Source organism: Melospiza melodia, chromosome 10 (genome assembly GCF_035770615.1).
Source record: "Melospiza melodia melodia isolate bMelMel2 chromosome 10, bMelMel2.pri, whole genome shotgun sequence".
Taxonomy (NCBI): domain Eukaryota; kingdom Metazoa; phylum Chordata; class Aves; order Passeriformes; family Passerellidae; genus Melospiza; species Melospiza melodia.
In genome coordinates this window covers 17415221-17433706 of record NC_086203.1, presented here as the reverse complement: position 1 = coordinate 17433706, position 18486 = coordinate 17415221, and the positions used below count along the sequence as shown (strand labels likewise).

The 18486-nt window shown below is 45.7% G+C and overlaps 3 protein-coding genes across 3 annotated transcripts in view; 1 reads left to right on the top strand and 2 right to left on the bottom strand.

Annotated features, from left to right (window-relative positions):
* The window catches only part of SLC38A3 (solute carrier family 38 member 3), a 238553-nt gene that overhangs the window by 3864 nt on the left and 216203 nt on the right, over window positions 1-18486 (top strand). The gene's annotated exons all lie outside the window — the stretch shown is intronic.
* Window positions 15-2410, bottom strand: BRK1 (BRICK1 subunit of SCAR/WAVE actin nucleating complex). The gene is made up of 3 exons (XM_063164639.1): window positions 2263-2410; window positions 2097-2179; window positions 15-2018 (listed from the first exon to the last, which is right to left on the bottom strand). The coding sequence occupies exons 1-3, from the start codon at window positions 2378-2380 to the stop codon at window positions 1992-1994; spliced, it is 228 nt and encodes a 75-aa protein (XP_063020709.1). The 5' UTR covers window positions 2381-2410; the 3' UTR covers window positions 15-1991.
* The window catches only part of FANCD2 (FA complementation group D2), a 34767-nt gene continuing 18719 nt past the window's right edge, over window positions 2439-18486 (bottom strand). Inside the window, exons 25-43 of the mRNA XM_063164302.1 lie at window positions 17880-17988; window positions 17299-17394; window positions 16318-16427; window positions 15968-16114; window positions 14743-14859; window positions 13786-13914; window positions 13471-13586; window positions 11848-11961; window positions 11178-11305; window positions 9762-9861; window positions 8922-9044; window positions 8084-8177; window positions 7430-7501; window positions 6587-6625; window positions 6049-6123; window positions 5788-5862; window positions 3221-3367; window positions 2603-2695; window positions 2439-2516 (exon numbers count right to left, since the gene is read on the bottom strand). Of these exons, the coding sequence (XP_063020372.1) occupies window positions 2439-2516; window positions 2603-2695; window positions 3221-3367; window positions 5788-5862; window positions 6049-6123; window positions 6587-6625; window positions 7430-7501; window positions 8084-8177; window positions 8922-9044; window positions 9762-9861; window positions 11178-11305; window positions 11848-11961; window positions 13471-13586; window positions 13786-13914; window positions 14743-14859; window positions 15968-16114; window positions 16318-16427; window positions 17299-17394; window positions 17880-17988 (1962 nt within the window). The remainder of the gene's footprint in view (window positions 2517-2602; window positions 2696-3220; window positions 3368-5787; window positions 5863-6048; window positions 6124-6586; window positions 6626-7429; window positions 7502-8083; window positions 8178-8921; window positions 9045-9761; window positions 9862-11177; window positions 11306-11847; window positions 11962-13470; window positions 13587-13785; window positions 13915-14742; window positions 14860-15967; window positions 16115-16317; window positions 16428-17298; window positions 17395-17879; window positions 17989-18486) is intronic.

The following is an 18486-nucleotide window of genomic DNA, read 5'->3' as shown; positions in this document are numbered from 1 at the left end:
TTAGAATACACAAATCCACTCCAGAAAAATTTAATGTGGGTTCCTGGGGCATCATATTCTAAAAAAAAACAAACCAAAAAAAAAACAAACCAAAAACCAAAATACAGTACAAAGAAAAAAGGCAAACAGAATTCCCCAGTATTTGAAATAATGAAATGTATCAAAGCTCCATCTATTACAAGGCTGCACATCACAGCAGGTGCTGGAGGAAGCAGTACCAGCCTGAGGACCAGGAGGCTTCACCTCCCAGAGATGGCCTGGAGTAAGCAGCACCCAAGCAGAAAACCTGGCTCCTTAGGGAACTAGTAAGGCTTCTTGAAAGGAAAAGGGCAGAACTCTGAAGAGCAGTGAGCTGCCCAGCATCCCTGCTGCTGGGGGATGAACCAGACAGGCTGATCCCACAGTGCTGAAGCTCTGTGAGAGCACAAATCCTGGGGGGAGTGGCAACTTCCAGCAGATCCCACCAACTGCATGGCAAACCCCACTCCTCTGAGAAATCCTGGTATGAGAGGAGAAAGTGCCATTCCAACAGCCAGTGAGACCAGGAAGGGATTGAGACACACCGTGCCACTAGCTGGGAACAGAAACAAGCAATGGATCTCGAGTTAAGAGGTCAGCCCAGTACAGACACAGTGCCAGAGACTGTCTGTGGTACCATCTCTCCCATTCAGTCTTTGGATTGAAGAATCTCAGCATAATTTAGGCAAGAACCTCTGCTGGTCTCTGCCTCAACCCCATCCCACTCAACGCAGGGCCAACTTCAACATCCAATTAGTTCAGGGCCTTCTCCAGATAAATACTGAGTTATCTCCAATGATGGAGATCTCAGGACTCCAGCACATGCACAGTAAGCAATGCATGGCCATGGCAGTACTTCTGATGTACTACAGAGCAGCCACCTTGGAGCCAAGGGAGAGCTGCTTTCCTACCATCTATCAATCTTCTTATGACAACAGTATAATTTGATATGGCCCCTACACCTAAGGGCAGTGAGCCATGGCTGTTCTGCTTCACTGCAGGGCTGCTACAAAGCACTCATTTCCACAGCCAAGCCTCCCTGATGTGCAGCCCAAACTGACAGTAACCATGAGAGCTGAGGGAAAAACTGGAGGAGCACTTATTCAAACAATGGAAAACAGAGATTCCTATGGAGAACAAAACTGTGAGCTCGGAGGAGGACCTACATCAACAAGGAACCAGCTGATGTCAGATAGCATCAAAAATATAACAAACATTAAGTAACTCAGGTGCTCAGTAAACACTGCAGGCATGACAGTGCCATCATGAAAAAGCTAAGATTACAGTTGGAGAACATACCAAGACTTTTAAAGCCTGCTGGGAAGTAATAAAACCTTTGCTGACACCAATTCCATTGACTCCCCAACAAACACTAAATATGAGCAGTGAATCTGCAGATTTAGATGCCCACTGAAAAACTGAGATAAATAGAGGAGTGGTGGGGAAGGGCTGAGAGACTTCCTTCTCCTTGCCACTTGCCTCGCAGAGAGGAGAAACTCCTCTTCCCGGGTGCTGGCAAAGGGCCCTTTCCTGTGGCATGTGCACCACGCCAGGTGAGCCTGCTGTCCCCACACTGCCCTGACATGTGCACATGTGAAGGCTGAGACACCCTCCAGACCACAGGGACCATCAGATTTTCTATGATCCCAGCAGGAGCACAAAGCGCCCCAAAGGCCAGTCAGGTGCCTCCAGGAGCTGACAACAGCCTGGCCCACAGCCCCTGTGGTGCAGCCCCCACGCGTGGGGAGGAACGTGTGCCCAAACCCCGCGAGTCAGGCGGATGGAAGGGCAGGCTCTGGACATCCAGGACGGTGGCAGGGAGCCGGGCATCCCGCGGCCCGGCCCCAGGCAGGCACGCAGAGAGCAGGCAGGGCAGGAGCACAGCGGTTTATTGGCAACACGAGCAGAGGCGGCGGCGGTGGCGGCGGGCCCCGAGCGGGGTGAGGGGCGGCGGTGCTGGGGCCGCCCCGGGCCTATGTCAGCGTCTCCCCCTTGGTGACCTACGGGAAAAGGAAAAGCCTCAACCAGAGCCGGCCCCGGGCCCGGCCCGCACCCGGCTCACCTCCCCCGCTGCTCACCCGGGCTTCGATGTACTCGATTCTCCGCTCCAGCGCCGTCAGCTTCTCGTTCAGGGTGGCCAGCCGGGACCGGCACGACATGTCTGCGGGGAGGCGGCAGTGAGACACCGCGGGCCGCCGCACCGCCCGCCCCGGCCCGCCCGCAGCCCCCGCGCCGCGCCCTCACCGAAGGAGTTGAGGAAGTCCGCGATTTTCTTGATGGAGCTGGTGATCACCTCGATGTACTCGCGGTTGGCCCAGTCCTGGTGGATCTCCCGCTGCACCGGGTCCTCCTGCACCGACATGGCCGCCGCCGCCGCCGCGCCTGCGCGGGAGCCGCGCCCCGCCCGCCCGCCCGGTGCCTCAGGGCCGCGCCGCCTCACGGCCGGGCCCGGCCCCGCCGCGCTCCTCGCTGCCGTCCGTGTCGCTGCCGCTCGCCTCCTGCGGGACGGGCCCCGTCAGTACCCGGGCTGCACCCCCGCCATCCCCCGCCTCGGAGCAGCGCAGCCCGGCGGCCCCTGAAGTACCTCCTCAGCGGGGCCCTCCGCCGAGTCCTCCTCGTCCCCCGAGTCCTCATCCGAGCCCCTCTCCTCAGAGGCCTGAGTCAAAATTTCTTCTCCCTAAGTTGAACACAAGATCTGTACTGAGCGTACGTGAAGCCGAGAAAGCATGCCAGGGTGGGATGGGAGAAAAGGGCATTTTGTTGCCTTCTTAAATAAAAGTTTTAGAGTTTAAAAAAATCAGGTTTTGTTCAACTGTCCTGCTTCTACAGTGAAAAATGAAGAGCCAGAACTGGCTTCTTTTAAAACCGCACATTAAAGTGTGTGAAGATGTTCAAATGGCCTTTACATTCTTCCCTCTTGTGCATGTAGTTCTTGTCAGGGAACAGCCAAAAATTCCCTGTACCTGTTAATAATGATCAAATCTGACCCCTCAGTGCAAGAGCCTAGAGATGCAAACTCTTAATCTTGAAATAAAATTCTTCTTTTTCCTGCACTAGACATGGCTGCACTGTGGTCACACTGAATTTGGCCTTTTAGCTATACCCACACACACGGGGAGAGTTAGAGATGTCTCTAGTGTTGGGCAAGATGAGCATTGTCCTCTCCCAGATTTTAAGTGCCCCAGGCAGGGCAGTGGCTCACCTGAAGATCCCGATTTTTGAGGATGCCGACCCAGAAGGCCTCCTGGCAGTGGTTGAATGCCAGCATTGCCTTCACTCTGTACACAAATTGTTCCAGAGACTTCTTCAACAAAGGCACATGGTTGGTCAATCCAATGTCTTGGTGAATCTATGCAACAGTAAAATGTGATGAGGATTGATTCTTGCCTGAGTGTTCTGGCTGTTTAAAAGCCATTGGTTATCAGGTGGGATGGACATGACCCCCACAAAGCTTGCCCACATGACATCACTTCTTGACCAAATTATGGCTATTGTTAAAAAATAAAGCTCAGATCAGTATTTTGTCTAAACTGATCCCTGACAACAATCCAAATATTCACATTCACCTGGATTAAAATAAATCTGGTTTTGTCATGAACTCCAGAGAGAAGCTAGTAACTTCTCTGCTGAATTCCCAAGCTCAGAAAAAACGAGAAAGGTATTAAATATACCACTTCCATCACAACCTTTTCTTCCTCACTGCCTCAAGCAATTCCTTTACATGGAATGTGTGTGCACTATAATCTCCAAATCCAGCTTCTCTGGAGCAAAGCAGCATTGGCTTTTAGAGAACTAGGACAGGAGGAACAGATGGAGTTGCTGTAAGCAAAAACCACCAGAGGAAGGGCAGCTATGCCAGGCATCCTAGAGATTTAGCTCTGGGTGAGCATCTCCTGCTAGGCTTCAATCTGCAGTACAGAACAGTCACTGCTAAACCACAAATCCTGTCAACCTGCCAAAACCTGCACAATTATTTTGTATGCAAGTATTTTCCTCTTTCATGAGAATACTTTGTAATCTTCTGGGATTAAGGTGCTCTCATTATCTGTACTCTGAATTCAGGTCACCTGCATTTCTTGGAAGAGTTCAACATGCTTGGGGCAGAGGGACACTGCTTTGCTTCAAGTTCTGCCAACAGGGTTGAAGCAAAGTTGGTAACTGCTTACCGACAGCAAGCTGTTCTCTAGTCTATGTAACAGGCAGGAGCTGGCCATCATCAGCACTGATCAAAACCCAATCAGCAGAACCCTTGCTAATGACACAGTCAACACTCACAATGCTCCCTGGGCCCTGGAACCTGCCCCACTGTGTGCAGGCAGTTTGGAGACTCAACAAAGTACAGCACTGGCAAAATTCTGTCTCCAGAAACTGTCCACGTGCCCAGGGTTAGGTATGTAAACAGAAAAGAGGCTTGGTGTGAAAGGGGAAATGACAAATACTTAGGGAATGACAGGGGAAGCTGACTGCTGTTGCCTGCTGTGTAATGCTCTTTAAAGACACATGTATTGAGGGAGAGTGACAAATCCTAGGTCACCCTGCACCGTGGGTTAGTGAGCTCCCTGAGGTTTGTGTGAAAGTGAAATCAAGGCTGGTTTAACAAATGTTGGTGTCAACTCCTCTTCAAACAAGTATGGAACATTCATTGCATACATTTACTTGCCCCAGATTCAGTTTCTGCCTTCTCATTCTTGCAAAATGATTTGGTACAGAGATCTGTACCAGAGAAGTGGTAGAACACAGGTGTTCATTAATTGCAGCCCCGTGCTAACAAGGACCATGGGCCACAGCACTTGAACATGCTGGCCAAGTGCAAAGATAAAGATTACATGAAAAGCTGCAATGCTGCTTTTCCTGCTAACAAGGTGAATTGTGACTTTAAAGCAGGCATGAGGATTTCACTTTGAAATATGAGGACTTTTTAGCATTGTCAGGGTTTGTGCCAGCTTCCACTTCTCTCTCTGTGCTGAGCGGTGCAACAGCATCTTCTGATCTTCAGCTAAATATCTATGCTTCTGATGCCAGCTCTTGCCTAAATGGGTAGCAATTCTGGCTTGGGAGCCAGGCTGGTAGCTGGCTTTCCCCCTTCAGCTACTTTGGCAAAGCTCCCTTCTTGGACAAGTGTTCATGAACCTTTTAGGAGTCAGGAACAAAGCAGCACACAGGAAGATCTTCCTATCTGCTCCTGTGTGATTCTCTCTTGCAACACACACTGTCAGCAAAGCTCTAATCCTCTCCTTCCTTCCTGCCCAAGTCTCCCACAGAGACAGACTGTTATCACTGTCCTCCTTCTCCCTTTGCCCTTACCAACATAACATAAAAGCCACCTCAAAAGGACTTTGAGCAGGGTTTTTCCCCATCCACCTCCTGTTGCTGATTCTTCTGAGTCACAAGGCTGTTCATCTTTGGCAAAGCTTCTCTCCTATATTATCAATCTGGCATTTGTACTTTGTTCAAGGTCTCTAAGACCTTAGCTTGTGTTCTCAGAAACAACCAGCAATAGATGCCAATAACTAAAGATATCCAGAACCTCTGTGTTAAAAAAAATATTATGCCAACCTGACCTAACATTCAAGTCAGCCACTTCCAGAATAAATGCTTCCACTTTTGGCCATTAAACAAGGCTATTTCACCTTCTCTCAGAGCTTTTGCTTGCACAGACCCTGCTGGAAGCATGCAAGTAGAACCTGCCAATGCCCTGGAAAAGCAGTGGAAGGGAAATAATACCATCCTTAGGACAGGAGTCTGTGCTGAAAATGGAACTTATCTTACCTTGGAATGGCCACACATGTGATGAAGTTGTCTGGTACTCATCTGCAAGGTTTTCAGCAAACTCTGCACATCATCCTGCAATAAATAAGCAGATCAGCAAATCACTCTCAAAGGACTTTTCCATAGGGAAACAAGAATATTGAACAGCCTTAGTCCTAGCAGTCCTTTCAAAGGGTTATGGGATAGAGGTGAGATGTGTCTATGGAGGCAGTATCAGTCATGATTCCCAGCTGGCTGCAGCCATTCTGTCCCCAGGATTACCGTGTGCTTTTTAAAGCTGTGGTCCAGGAGAGGCATGGCCAGCTTCAGAAATGCTTCCACAAAGAGGCGGCCATACTGTAAAACAGAGACAAATATGTCAGCAAGCAAATTGAAACTCCTTCTCAAAGAACCATCACAGAGTCAGAGGAGGTAATGATACAATCTTCCAAGTACCCCAGAGACTGTTCTTGCTTAGAAAAAGACTATATTCATGTGAATATGTACTGTACATATGTGCTGTACTGGAATATGCAGGGTCAGTAAAGGGTCCCACTTAAATCCCGGCAAAGAGAGGCAAGAAGGACCAGGTCTCATCATTGTACACATTCCTGGTTTTATCCACCAGGCATCTGGGAATAATACTCAACTAAATGCAAATGTTAGAATCACTATACATATATATGTATAGCAAGGTGTATGGAATACAATATGTGCTTCTTCCTGAGAACCCAGTACCCACTCTACTGCACTAGAGGCAATGAGTCAAGAAAGCTGCTACTTAAACTGCTCTCTTTAGTTATCTTGAACTTTTGCTTACCTTCAGGCAGATGCTGAGTACAGGCCTGCTGTCAAATACCTACATGGACAAGAGGAAAAAAGAGTCAGATCAGTCCACAAGTTTAAGGAAAACTGTGTAAGCACAGCACACCCCTGTGAATGTGTGAATCCTGCTCTAAAGCAACATCCATTCTCAAGGATTCTCTCATTCAGCAGGAACACCACATAAGCACATGAATTGTGGTGGCTCTCAGCTGGAAGCCTTTGGCAGGATTGCTGTTCAGTGAGCTAAGGTGCACCTTTTGCAGATGGCACAAAATTATCTCAATGAGTCTAATGTTCTTAACAGTTTGGGATTTGAGAGACCCAAGCCCAGCTGATGGGCAAATAATCACATAGCAGACAAAGCAAAACTGAGATGGGCAAAATAATGTGAAGGTAACCCTGGTGCTGCTGTGGACTAAACTGAACTATGGGCAAAACTGAACTAAGTGGCCCAGCTCTACCCTTTATGCTCTCCAAAGGCATCTGGTACACAGGTAGGGTTCCAGTGAATGCTGCTGTATAGAAAAACCTGGGCTTGCCAATTATCACTTCAGATATGTAAAAATAAACAGTAATGATCAACCTAAGCAAGGAGAGAAGTGGAGCTGTACCTATCACCTTCTGGCCCAAACAGCGTCACACTCAAGAGACACTGGATGAACCAGAAGGGGATATTTTGTCCAGTGGGACAGGGCACAGATTATAACTGGCTTTATAATGGCTAGCTCCAGGTTGTTCCACAGTCACACTTTGTTTTTCCCCAGTGCTCCTGAGCCTGTGAACACCAGGCCTCACTGAGAATTTGGGGGCAAAGGCAGAAAACCAGCCAGAAGCTCACCTTGACCAAGTTAACAAGGATGTGGAAGTTCCGCACAGCGATGTTCCAGCGCAGCAGCTTCTCCAGCTGCACCTATAGGATGCAAGGGGACAAGAACCCAGGAGGCTGCATTTCCTCTCACTGCTGGATGTGCTTTCAGCATTTGCTGTACATAAAGCACTGTTGTTGTTGAAGGCAAAGGAACAAAGCTTCACCACAAGCGTATTTATCACAGCAGAAACACTCCATGGCAATTCCAGCCTGATCAGTGGCTTTAAGTGCTAGGAGTTAACTTGCTTGCTCTCAGAGAAGCTCTTGGTTGCAAAAAGTTGCTGTCCTCCCACACAGGTGTGCAGATCAACTGCACAGTTAAGTATTTTGCTGATTAATGCCTATTTTCTGGTTGCAGCTTCTGCTGGATTTACTAGATTTTTGACATGGTGCAAACTGGATTTACTAGATTTTTTCCTGGTGCAAACCAGGAAAAAAAGATGTTACTTATATGTTACCCTGCATATCAATGTCAATATACACTGATGAAGGAAGGTGTCTGACTGCATTTCCTAGACAAAGTTCAGAAGTAAATTCCTTTCCAGTTTATACATCTTTATTGTACTGTCCAGTTTAGCCTAAGTTTTCTTCCCCTTACAAAGTCCAGTGTATTGATATTCCTACCTCACTTGAGTCTGATGGTTTCCCAGCTGGGATGCTTTTCACTGAACTCTCCAGCTGAGCCATCATTACTCTGAAGAAAACTGGGAATGTCTGCCTATGGAGAAAATGAAAAAAACTGCAAGTCAGCTCTGGGCATTTTGATAGGCTGTTTGTGACCAGAATGATGCAGAAAAGTCAAAGGTTGCCCAGCTGGGCATCCTTCTCAGTAGGAAATCACAGAAGATTTGCCCTAGGACTCATAAACAGGTACAGCCCAGCCTAATTGCCCAGACAGATGAAGAATCCTGGGAAGTCACTAGCACTTCCTTAGTGTGAATGACACTTAGACACCACCACTTCCTTGTAGCTGTAGGGGTGCACAGTGGAAGGATTGCAACTCTCAGCATAAGATAATTTTGGAAGTTTCAGAGTACAGGAACTTTCTTCACCCCTGCTTCCAAATTCCCAGGCTAGGGCAGAAGCACCCTGAGTGTGTTTTTGCACACTGCATATCTGCCCAGATTGCCTACAGCCATCTCAGGCCTCTGGGGCTGACTTTTGGAGTGCTTTATACCACAGAGACAACACTGATGACAGACAGCAGTTCATTCTCCAGTTAAAATGGCTCACAGAAATAAACTCAGCATCATATTAAACACAGAACATTCCACTTTGGCATAAAGCTACCCCATGCTACCTGTTGCATAGTGCCAAAACAATGTTTACAAGTGTCCAGAGTAGCCATCACAGTACCAACATGAAATTACAATAGGCCACAAAATAAGAAAACTACATATTTAAAAGCAGAAATTATCATTATATATATCATAGAATTCAAAGTTTCTATTGCTACAATTACCTGCTTAGGGTAGGATAAGTAGAAGAATATGCATCTTTGGGAGAGTTCATCAGTTCAGCAACACCAGCACTGGAGATTTCCTCTATGGCTTTCAGGATGTTATCTGTGTGCTCCAGGTAGACACTAAATCCAAAACCAACATAGCTGATCAGTAGATACCTCACAGAATGACACAACAAGGCCTTGAACACTGCCCTACCTGAAACATGTGGCCTAAAACTGCCAAGCTTTTCCCTGGCAAAAGCAATCACATGCAGGAAACCCAAAGCACTACTTAGAACTGTCACAGTGGTGTCATTAAAAGCTACCATGATCTGAAACATACATGGATTCACTATTCCCCCATTTCAGTATTCAGGAAGGACAGGCTGGGAAGAGGATGAGATGGAATTGCCCTTTCTGAGAGAGAACACCCAATCAGTATGGGTGACACTTAAATGGCTGCCTGCTATGGGCAACCTGGATCAGGAACAAGCCAACAAAGCCTTCTACAGACAGCCAGGAGTACCCCCATGATCCTCATGGCAAACTAACCACCATGACACTTGCTGGAAGGACAGCCCAGCAGGGCATAAGCAATCCAGGAGACTCCTGGAGGCCATTGATGAGAACTTCCTGACACAAGGGACAGAGGACCTGATGAAGAAAGGTGCTCAGCTGGACCTCAGATTTCAAACCATGAAAGAAACTGAGCTTTAGAAACAGTGCAGAAACAGGGCTTCAGGCCAAGCTGTGCAAGCATGAGGGTTATGATTCAGAGGGGCCATTCCTCTGTAGCAACAGTAATCACTAAAAAAATAGAGTGTCTTGGTGTGCCTGAGAGAATGGTTTGAGCATTACCAGAGCAGGGTGTGCAGGGCACTGTTGAACTGGCTGCCCTTCTCTCTGTCTCCACTGGGCTTCACCCAGGACTGGCAGAGGAACTGCTTTGCTAGAGAAGCTGGGAAACATAAGGGACAACTTAGTGAAAGAAAAATATTAGTAAAAAAAATCCTTCTTCCATATAAAATCTGCATATTCAAATGATTTTTGAAAGATCACAGTATCACTGCCCCTCATGTGCCTGACCTTTCTAAGTCAGAATGCATTTTCCCTAAAAAGCTGCAAGGCCACAAGGACATATATCATGATAACAAAGTATTTGCACATCCAGCATGTTCCTGGTCTGGAATACCTGCTCACATCAGAACCATCATCCACCTCTGGCCACTTCTGACAAACTTAAGTTAAATCTTACTTGTTTGGCAGCTTCTACAGTGTGCCATCTATTTGTTTTTAATTAGGCCATGTGCAACCCTTAGGATATCCATCTCCAGAAATGGAGTTCCAATAACAAGTGACTTGACCTTTTGGCCACAGCACTATAGTAATAAATGTGAACAGACAAGTTTAAAATCTTACCAGATTTCTGAAATCAAAACTGCTAACAAACCTGCTTGTCTCTTGCAGAAATGTTTAAAACCAGGAAATGATTAGTTAAAATAGGTTATTGCCTGCCACAATCAGTCATTCTCCCAATGTGGGACTGTTTAAAATAGCAAAATTGTCTTTAAGGAGGGAAGTTACAATTCTGTGTGGCTATGGGGATTGGAGAAGGACAAATTCTAGAGGTGTCTTAGTATGACAAGGAATGGCTGAGGGAGGCAAGTGTCTGGAGTCTTTATGTCAGTGCTGAAGTGGAGATCAAGTAGTTTTCTTGTATATTCCCTGCAACCATGCCTATCCTTTATCTGCTATTTATCTTATGTAATGGGTCCTAATCTATGAGAGACTCTTTCTTAACTGGAAACATTTGTTGCATGGGGTTAAGAATTTACAGGTTTTCCTCTCTCTGCCCTGGAGTAACAGCTGTATTTGCAGCTCATTTCAATAAATTTTGGAAACAAGCTGTCACAGACATCTGTACTTAGAGTAGGAAGGTACATCAGATCAAGTCTGTGATCACTCACCTCCATAACCAGTGATTAAACTGGTACCAACACTGAACAGCAGGCTCATGCTTAGAACTCCTGAAAGTTGTGAAGCTCTGATTTTTAAAAACACCAGCTGAGAGAGCTGAGTCTGCCTGCCTGCATGTGACTGAGGCACAGCAGAACACACACCAAAGAGTGTCCCATATATTTACTGCTGTTCCCTTATTAATGGCTAGGACTGTTCACCCAGTAAGATTACCAGGATGTGAAAGGGAAATCTCTCCCTTAAAAGGCAAAGACCACACAAAAACTCATCTGAGATGAGTGACTCTTCACACATTACCCATTTTCTCCCTCTTCCAGCCAGACATGGGTTTCTCAGCAATGGCAATCAGGAGCTGAGTGAGGATATAGGCACAGTGGAAGCTGGGAACACTCTGCTGGAAATTCAGGAGGTACTGAAAACTCTCACTGGGGATGAAAGGAAAGGGAGAAGGTAAAAAAAGTGCAGACAGGGTAATGTCTCAGACACACACAAATAAAAAGGAAGCATTAGACTATCTCAGATTCAAGGTCTCCATATCCCAGTGTTTTGTCTCTGGCAGTGCCCTTCTGAAGAAGGGGTGATCAGCCAGTAATACATAGGAGTTCAATCACTGAAAAATTCTCTCAAGCCCCAGCCACTCAGAGTCTAGCAACAGCTTTATATACTGCTTTTGCCTAGTGAACCTGTAAGCATTTTAACTCTGCAGAACATAGCCATTCCTTCTGGGAATCCTACTAATCTCCTTGTCTCAACAGCATACAAACAAATGAAATTCACAGATTCATGCATATTTTACATTTTTTAATCCTTTAACAAGGTTTGACTACACTGCCATTCAATTAAACACAAAGCTCTGTGTAGTCTCTATGACAGCTCCCAAATACACATTTGCCCATAATGCCCACACAAAACAGAGAAAAATCCCTGAAATTTGTTCATTTCAAACAGTGTGAAATATAGATTCTACCTTATCAGTTCCTCAAGAAGAAGAAACTCTGTCTCTCCTGGCTTTAGTCTGTCTGCAAGCACCTGGAGAGCTGACCTCAGCAAGTCAGTATTTTCATGCTGAGAAAAACCATTCCTGAGGGGGAAAAAAAAAATCCAGTTCATCATCAGAACAGAAGAGATATCAGATGCAAATGCATATCTAAGCCTATTTGGCAAGGTGAAAAATAGAGAAGCTGGATACTCAAGATAAGTCCTGCAATATGAGAGTTATAAAGGGACACAAAAAATTGAAAAATCAATGACAATGGAAAGCATTGAGCACAAACAACATCAATTTTTCAGTTAGACTGCAGATCTAGCTTGGTGAGGAGAGGCCATTTCCCAGAAGTGGAGGTCCATATATACTAAACCAATGCTATGCAGACCTAAACCACAGGATGTATAATGATAGCGGCTGTGCAATGCACTGACCATGGGTGGTCACCTCCTGAGCAGCTGGTAGGAGCCTTACAGGGGGAAAACTCTAGGGATCTTCATTATTTCTCTGAACTCCCAGTGTCTGTGAGGATATCTATGCTAGAAATAATCAAATACATCCACATGCCAGTTCTATAGACTGAACAGGTAGACTTGATAATGATAATGATCAAGTGCACCAGTACCACAAAATCTAATTAACCATTGGTAATGTAAGAGGCCTTGACTAAACAAATGTAAAAAGAGCTGCAATTTGGTTGTTGAATTTCAGTGGACTGGACAGCTCATTCCAATATATAAGGCTGTCTGACCTGCAGCAAAACAGATTTTATACTGGACAGCAAAACTGATGTTGGATTGTCTGGTACAAAACTGACCAGGTTCTCTGATTTACAAAATAGATGAACTCAGGAACAACCAACATTCACACTGGCTAAAGAGGGAATGACAAATCTGGGAATGGCCAGGAGTGGATCAGGGGCCCTCAGTCTCCAGTAGAGATCAACAGGAGACAAACCTCAGACATCTTTTTATGCAGTTACTGCTGTTCATGAAGTACAACAAAGCTAAAATGCTTTCCACAAGCAAATCCAAATTGGGGTTTAGAAAAAAAATTTTTATGATACTATCCTGGATTATGGTAGCAGATGCAGAAGTCTGCAGAATGCACAAGCATTTCTGAGTTGGATATTTATGAATTCAGCTTGAATGCATCAACAGTGTTGGCTTTTTGCCAGTGAAATACACCTTCATCTTTTCTCATTGGCAAAAGAAATTCTTCCATCACTCAGGATTCAGGCAGTGACAATTTAGCAAAGGATAAGGGGAAGGAAATGGGAAAGGATGGGTAAGAAAATCCAAGATCCCTAGGCAGACTGGAAATTGCTCAGCTAGGTGTACCAGTGTGCCCCTTATGCTGACCTTGACCCAAAAGCCAGACTGAATTCTACCCAGTCAGTGCTTCATCACCTACAGCTTGAGCACTGCTCAGAATCAGGCAATGAAGCCTGGCTTAACTAAGAAGTGCTTAGAAGCCTCCACCCACTGCAGTGGGTTGTTTTTCATGGCTGACAGGCCTTTGGCAGGGTGCAAACACTTTAAAGAAAAGAAACAAGAAGAAGAAGCAATAAATGGGTACAACTATGGACTTTTATTTTAAACTCACCAAGCAAATAAGGAGCGAAAAGTCAGTAAGAGCAGTTGGTAGCAGGAGGACATCAGCTGGTGCTCCTGGATGTTCTCTCCTGGTTCACCTTCTGCACCCTGATTTTGTACAGCTGCCTTTAATACAAATCAAATAATCCATTAAACACTATTCCAAATAAAGATAATGGCACAAGAATCCATTCCCATAAATTCCACATTAAAAAAACCGGAAGAAAACAAAGTGACTCTTTTTCCCCTCAAACCAAATTAAAAGTATCTTTACAGGAGACAAAACTTTAGGGGTTTTTTAGTCAAAAAACTGCTGTCAACTAACCTGGAAGTAGTTATGCATGTTCTCCATGTGCTTACACAATGGCTTGAGTAGATCAACCACACACATGGCAACTTCCTTGGGAGATCTCTGACACAGATGGGAAAAGCCAATATCCTTGTTGCCTCTCTCCTGCAGCAAACACAAAAGATAAAAGTTGCTTCATTAGACTCTCTTGAGAATAACTTCAATTGTTACATCTCAGATGCTGCCAAGCAGTGCAATCCCTTATGCCATACAGGGACAGGAAGGGTCACAGGGTAGGAAAGTTGGCTTCTACTGAACCAGCACCACCAACTCACACAAATGGATAACATTTGACTAAAAGGATAAAACTGATCTGACACACAGCTCTTATAGAATAATTTAGGTTGGATGAGACAATCCAACACTTTACTCAAACACTAAGAGAAGACAGTCTCTGCACATGGGAATTAAGATAGGTAAAAAGACAAAGAGAAAGAACAATGACCATGAAAAGCCCAAAAGCCCAGCCAATTGCAGTGCATTTCTCAGTTTAATGCAGTGGGACATGCATTTACTTTCCTCCTGAAGGCATCAGCAAGGAGTTTCTGCACTCAGAGGGGCTTCTAATGCAGAAAAAGCAGAAACACGGATGCAGCAGCTTCTGCTGGCTGCTGCAGCCATCTGGCCTGGCTAAATTTGAGCAGCACAGCCAGTGTCCCCAGGGAGGGCTAGGAAAAGGGTCACCTGAGTTTTGAGGCTACAAGACTGCCTCAGTTAAATACCCTTTCCTGAGACACGCAGAGAACCAGAGGCTGCAAACACTTCAGCAAGAGCTGTGTACACAAGACTTTTTCAAAAGTGCTGCTCTGGCACACAGCTGGGTGTCACACTTCCACTGAACTAACAAGTGAAGTAATTCTGAAAAACATTTCTCAGGAAGCCCCTGATGTGCTGTGCCTCAGCCTAGGACCCACAGCCTGCTGCTGCTCTTGCCTTTGGAAAGGGCACCCTCCTTGTGGAGCCTGAGGGCAGCACATGTTCCAGCTTCCAGCACAGGTCATCCAGAAGGAAGCAAAGCTCAGCAGGCCCCAGCTGCACAACTTCACGAGCCTGCAATTAAAAGAACAGTCAGTCCCAGGACCCAGATGTAGCTGTAGTGCCTTGAAGCTCAAGTTTACCCTGTTTCCAGTCATGACTCCTGGACTAGGTTAACCTCAGGACTTATTTGGTAGATGCTTGGTTTTATGCTCCCCCATGGCAGGGATGAGGCATTGGCTCTGGTTACTCAAAGCATGAAGCCATCCTGATGCTCTAAACAGCTGAGGCAATGTCAGTACAACTTAACAACTGAGAAAGAACAGATTTATATACATTGACATTGAAATAAGCTTCTAAAGATAAAAAGAGGTTTAAGCCCAGAGAGTCACAGAATTCACCAACTGAATAACAGGCAAGAAGTATTTTGAAATAATGCCACATAGCCCAAGAGACTTGTCAAACAGCCTTCCAGCTGGCCTGTGACCTGCATGCACAGAGACAGCTGTCTGCAGGGACAGACCAGGCTGTGCTCCAGCCTGCCATGGCCTTCTCCCATCTCATGCATTTTCTGACAAAAGGAGACTCCAGATGGAGTCAGCCTGCCTACAAAGAGGGTATTAACAAAATTAAGCATATCTATTTTCCACAGCCATAGCAATACAGCTTTTACAAGCTCCCAGATGATACACAGCACCCTGCTCACTGAGAGCACCTCCATGACTCCAGTCCAACATTTGTGCTGTTCATGATTTCCTCATGCCTTGAGACATTTGAGTTTTTGCGATACAGGCTTTACTTTATGTCATAGATTCTTTTTGACAGGCAATACTTAGTGTATCTACCACCCTGTATCTTACCTGTGGTCAGTATTAAAGCCCCTTTCTTTCCATTAGGTCTATGCATGTTGTACAGTATCTTTCACCTTTTATGCAATATTTATATTAGTTTGTTATTAACATTACTAGATGACATGTCTGTTCTTCTCAGGAAAGTCTCTTTTTCTCAGTGCCTTGAAGTACTTGGGGCCAAATGCTCTCCTGGTCCCCAGCTCACAGCCCTGGGCCAACACATCTTAGCACCAGCCCGTTGTGCACTTCAGTGGAACAGGAAGGGTCAAGGTCCCTGAGAGAGGCCATTCCACAAAGCCTCATCAGTGTGGGCTTCAGGCTGCTCCACTCACCTCTGTGTGCATCTCTGTGTCCAGCACAGACTTTGTGAGCAGCCCACAGTGCAGCACAGTGAACACCTCGAGGTCCAGCTCTCGGAAGTACGGGCGGTAGCTCTGCAGCTGGGCCAGAGGATTTCCTGCCTCTCTGTCAGCAGCACTCTGAAAAGGAAATTGCAGGAGAATGGGCACTGCAGGCATAATTTACAAAATTAAGATGGGAGGCAGGTGCCAGAAAGCAGAACTGAACCACTGACTGTGATTAACTTTGGAAGGAACAACCCCTCTCTCAAAGCTTTTGTTTTTGCTTCCATGGCATCTTCCCTGCTCTGGCTTCCTTGCAGTGCCCAGGGCTGCACACCTACCTTGTCCAGCTCAGAGAGCTCAGTATCAGGCTGGATTCCCTCAGAACTGTCTTCTGCTTGAGAACGATCTGCAGAGCCAGCTTTGCTGCCATCAGCCTTCTTTTTCCTTCCTTAAACACAAAAGCAACTTCAGACTCAAAGGTTGCACACTGTGCTCAACACTAGGAGCACTTGAATCAGCACAAAGAAAACATGGAGCACAGGTCCATAGATTAAATGCTCCTTCAAAATACAGTATCTAAAGTGATGGATTCTCCTCTTGTCAAAACTTTCCTTCTGCCTCCAACATGCTCCTACATAACAGGCCCAGACCCTGCACAATGGGTTTGGCACAGGAGGGAAAGGCTGTTCTCATTGAATGGAATGTGAATTTTTGTCCACTTTGGCTTAAGGCAGATATGTTCCCAGGAAATGCTAATCTAAACTAGAAATAAATCTAATCTAGAAACAGAACTAGAGACAGGAAAAACAAAGCAAATCTGATTCAGCTTGAAAACTGAGAGGGAAGTTCTGTCTTCTCTGTGGGAGCTAGCAATGGGAAAGGATGAAGGAAAGATTTCCTTGTGCAGCAGAGCCATGCCAAGGTTCCCAGAACATTGGTAAGGTACAGCCTAAAGCTCAGGGGTTTACAAGGCAGCTCAAGCCACAGATTCAGCACCAGGTGATGCCACAAACCCATCAAAGACAGAACTTGCTGCTGCAGTAGCAGAAAGTACTTTGGCATGTGAAAGCAATCAATGAAAGCCCTGGATTTTCACTGTTAAATGCAGCAGCTCTCCCAACGAGACAGACTATCCAACACCTATTTGGTGTAGGTTATTTTTCCATCTCCACTTCAGCTGCAACAGGAGTTGATGAGGTAAAATTTCCAGCTAGATGGACTTTGCCAAAAATTTAGTGCTTTAGGCACACACAAGTGCTATCTGCCAGCCAACCCCCATCACATCTGTCTGCTTAAACATTTTAAATCTTCTTTACCACCTCTTTTCCTGGCTGGACCAGCAGCATTCATGGATGGTGCAGCCTCCGGGGCCTCAGAGTCAAAAGTAGCTGGTGGTGGGACATAGCCAGGGGTTGCTGAAAGAGCCAAAATGTAGAAAATTGGGTTAATTCAACTCCTGAATGACAACATACAGGCCAGATACATATCTAAAGGAAGTACCATAAATTTCACTGTCCTGGGGAAAGTGTGGAGTGGTGAGGTAAGTGTAAGAATTTACCTGCAAACGAGCAGTGAGCTGAAATAGCAGTGAGTGGGAAGCAGTGGAGCAGATCAGAGTGCCTGGGATCTGGGCAGGCTACTGGGAGATGGACAAGGTGTGTCTTGGGGGATCTGCTAAAGTTTGTGTGCTTGTGACTCTAGAATGTGTAATTTGTGTGCTCCTCACTGAGGAAATGATTAAGAAGAGCAGTTTGGATTTGGACAAATTGAAAATTATAGCTGCCCATGCACAAACTTTTAAAACTGTAAAACTGCAGTGTGTGTTACCATTTGTTTCCTCCATTGATGTCTAAGGCAACCCCTGGTACAGGCCCAGAATGTACAAATGTTTCATACTCACCTGCCAAGCATTTTCCCAGCACATTCTGCAGCTCTGTGATGTTCTGTAATCGAGTTAAAACTTTCCCTTTCATCTCAGCATCCTGTTGCTGGCAGAAGGCATTTACAACCTAGAGACACAAACCAAGCTCACTCAGTCAGGGAGATTTGTACCCACTTTGCTTCTTTTTCTTTTCTGAATAATATTCTCAAGTCCTGAATAAATACACAACACAGCACAGGTGGCCTGTGTGACCAGGTTCACACTGCATGAACAAAGCTCTTCAGAAGTCCATAAGAACATGGATACAATTGGTGCAATCTAAAAAAAGCAAGAGGACAACACCTATAGATAAAATATTAATTGAACAAGAGGAATTAGCAGACAGCACATTGTCAGGTTCTGTGATACCTGTGGCTCTGAAGATCCCTTGGCATTTCCTAGGTCTGCCAGGAAAGAGGCAGTCCTGGGAGGGGAGCAGAAGGACCGGGAATGTGGAATTGCACCAAATCTGCCCTTCTCATGTTATGAGAATAACTGCAGCAGGAAAAATCCCACTGACCAATACATTGTCCAAATCTGCATGAAGGCATTGCATTTTACTCTTCAGAGGTATAGAACAGAGAGT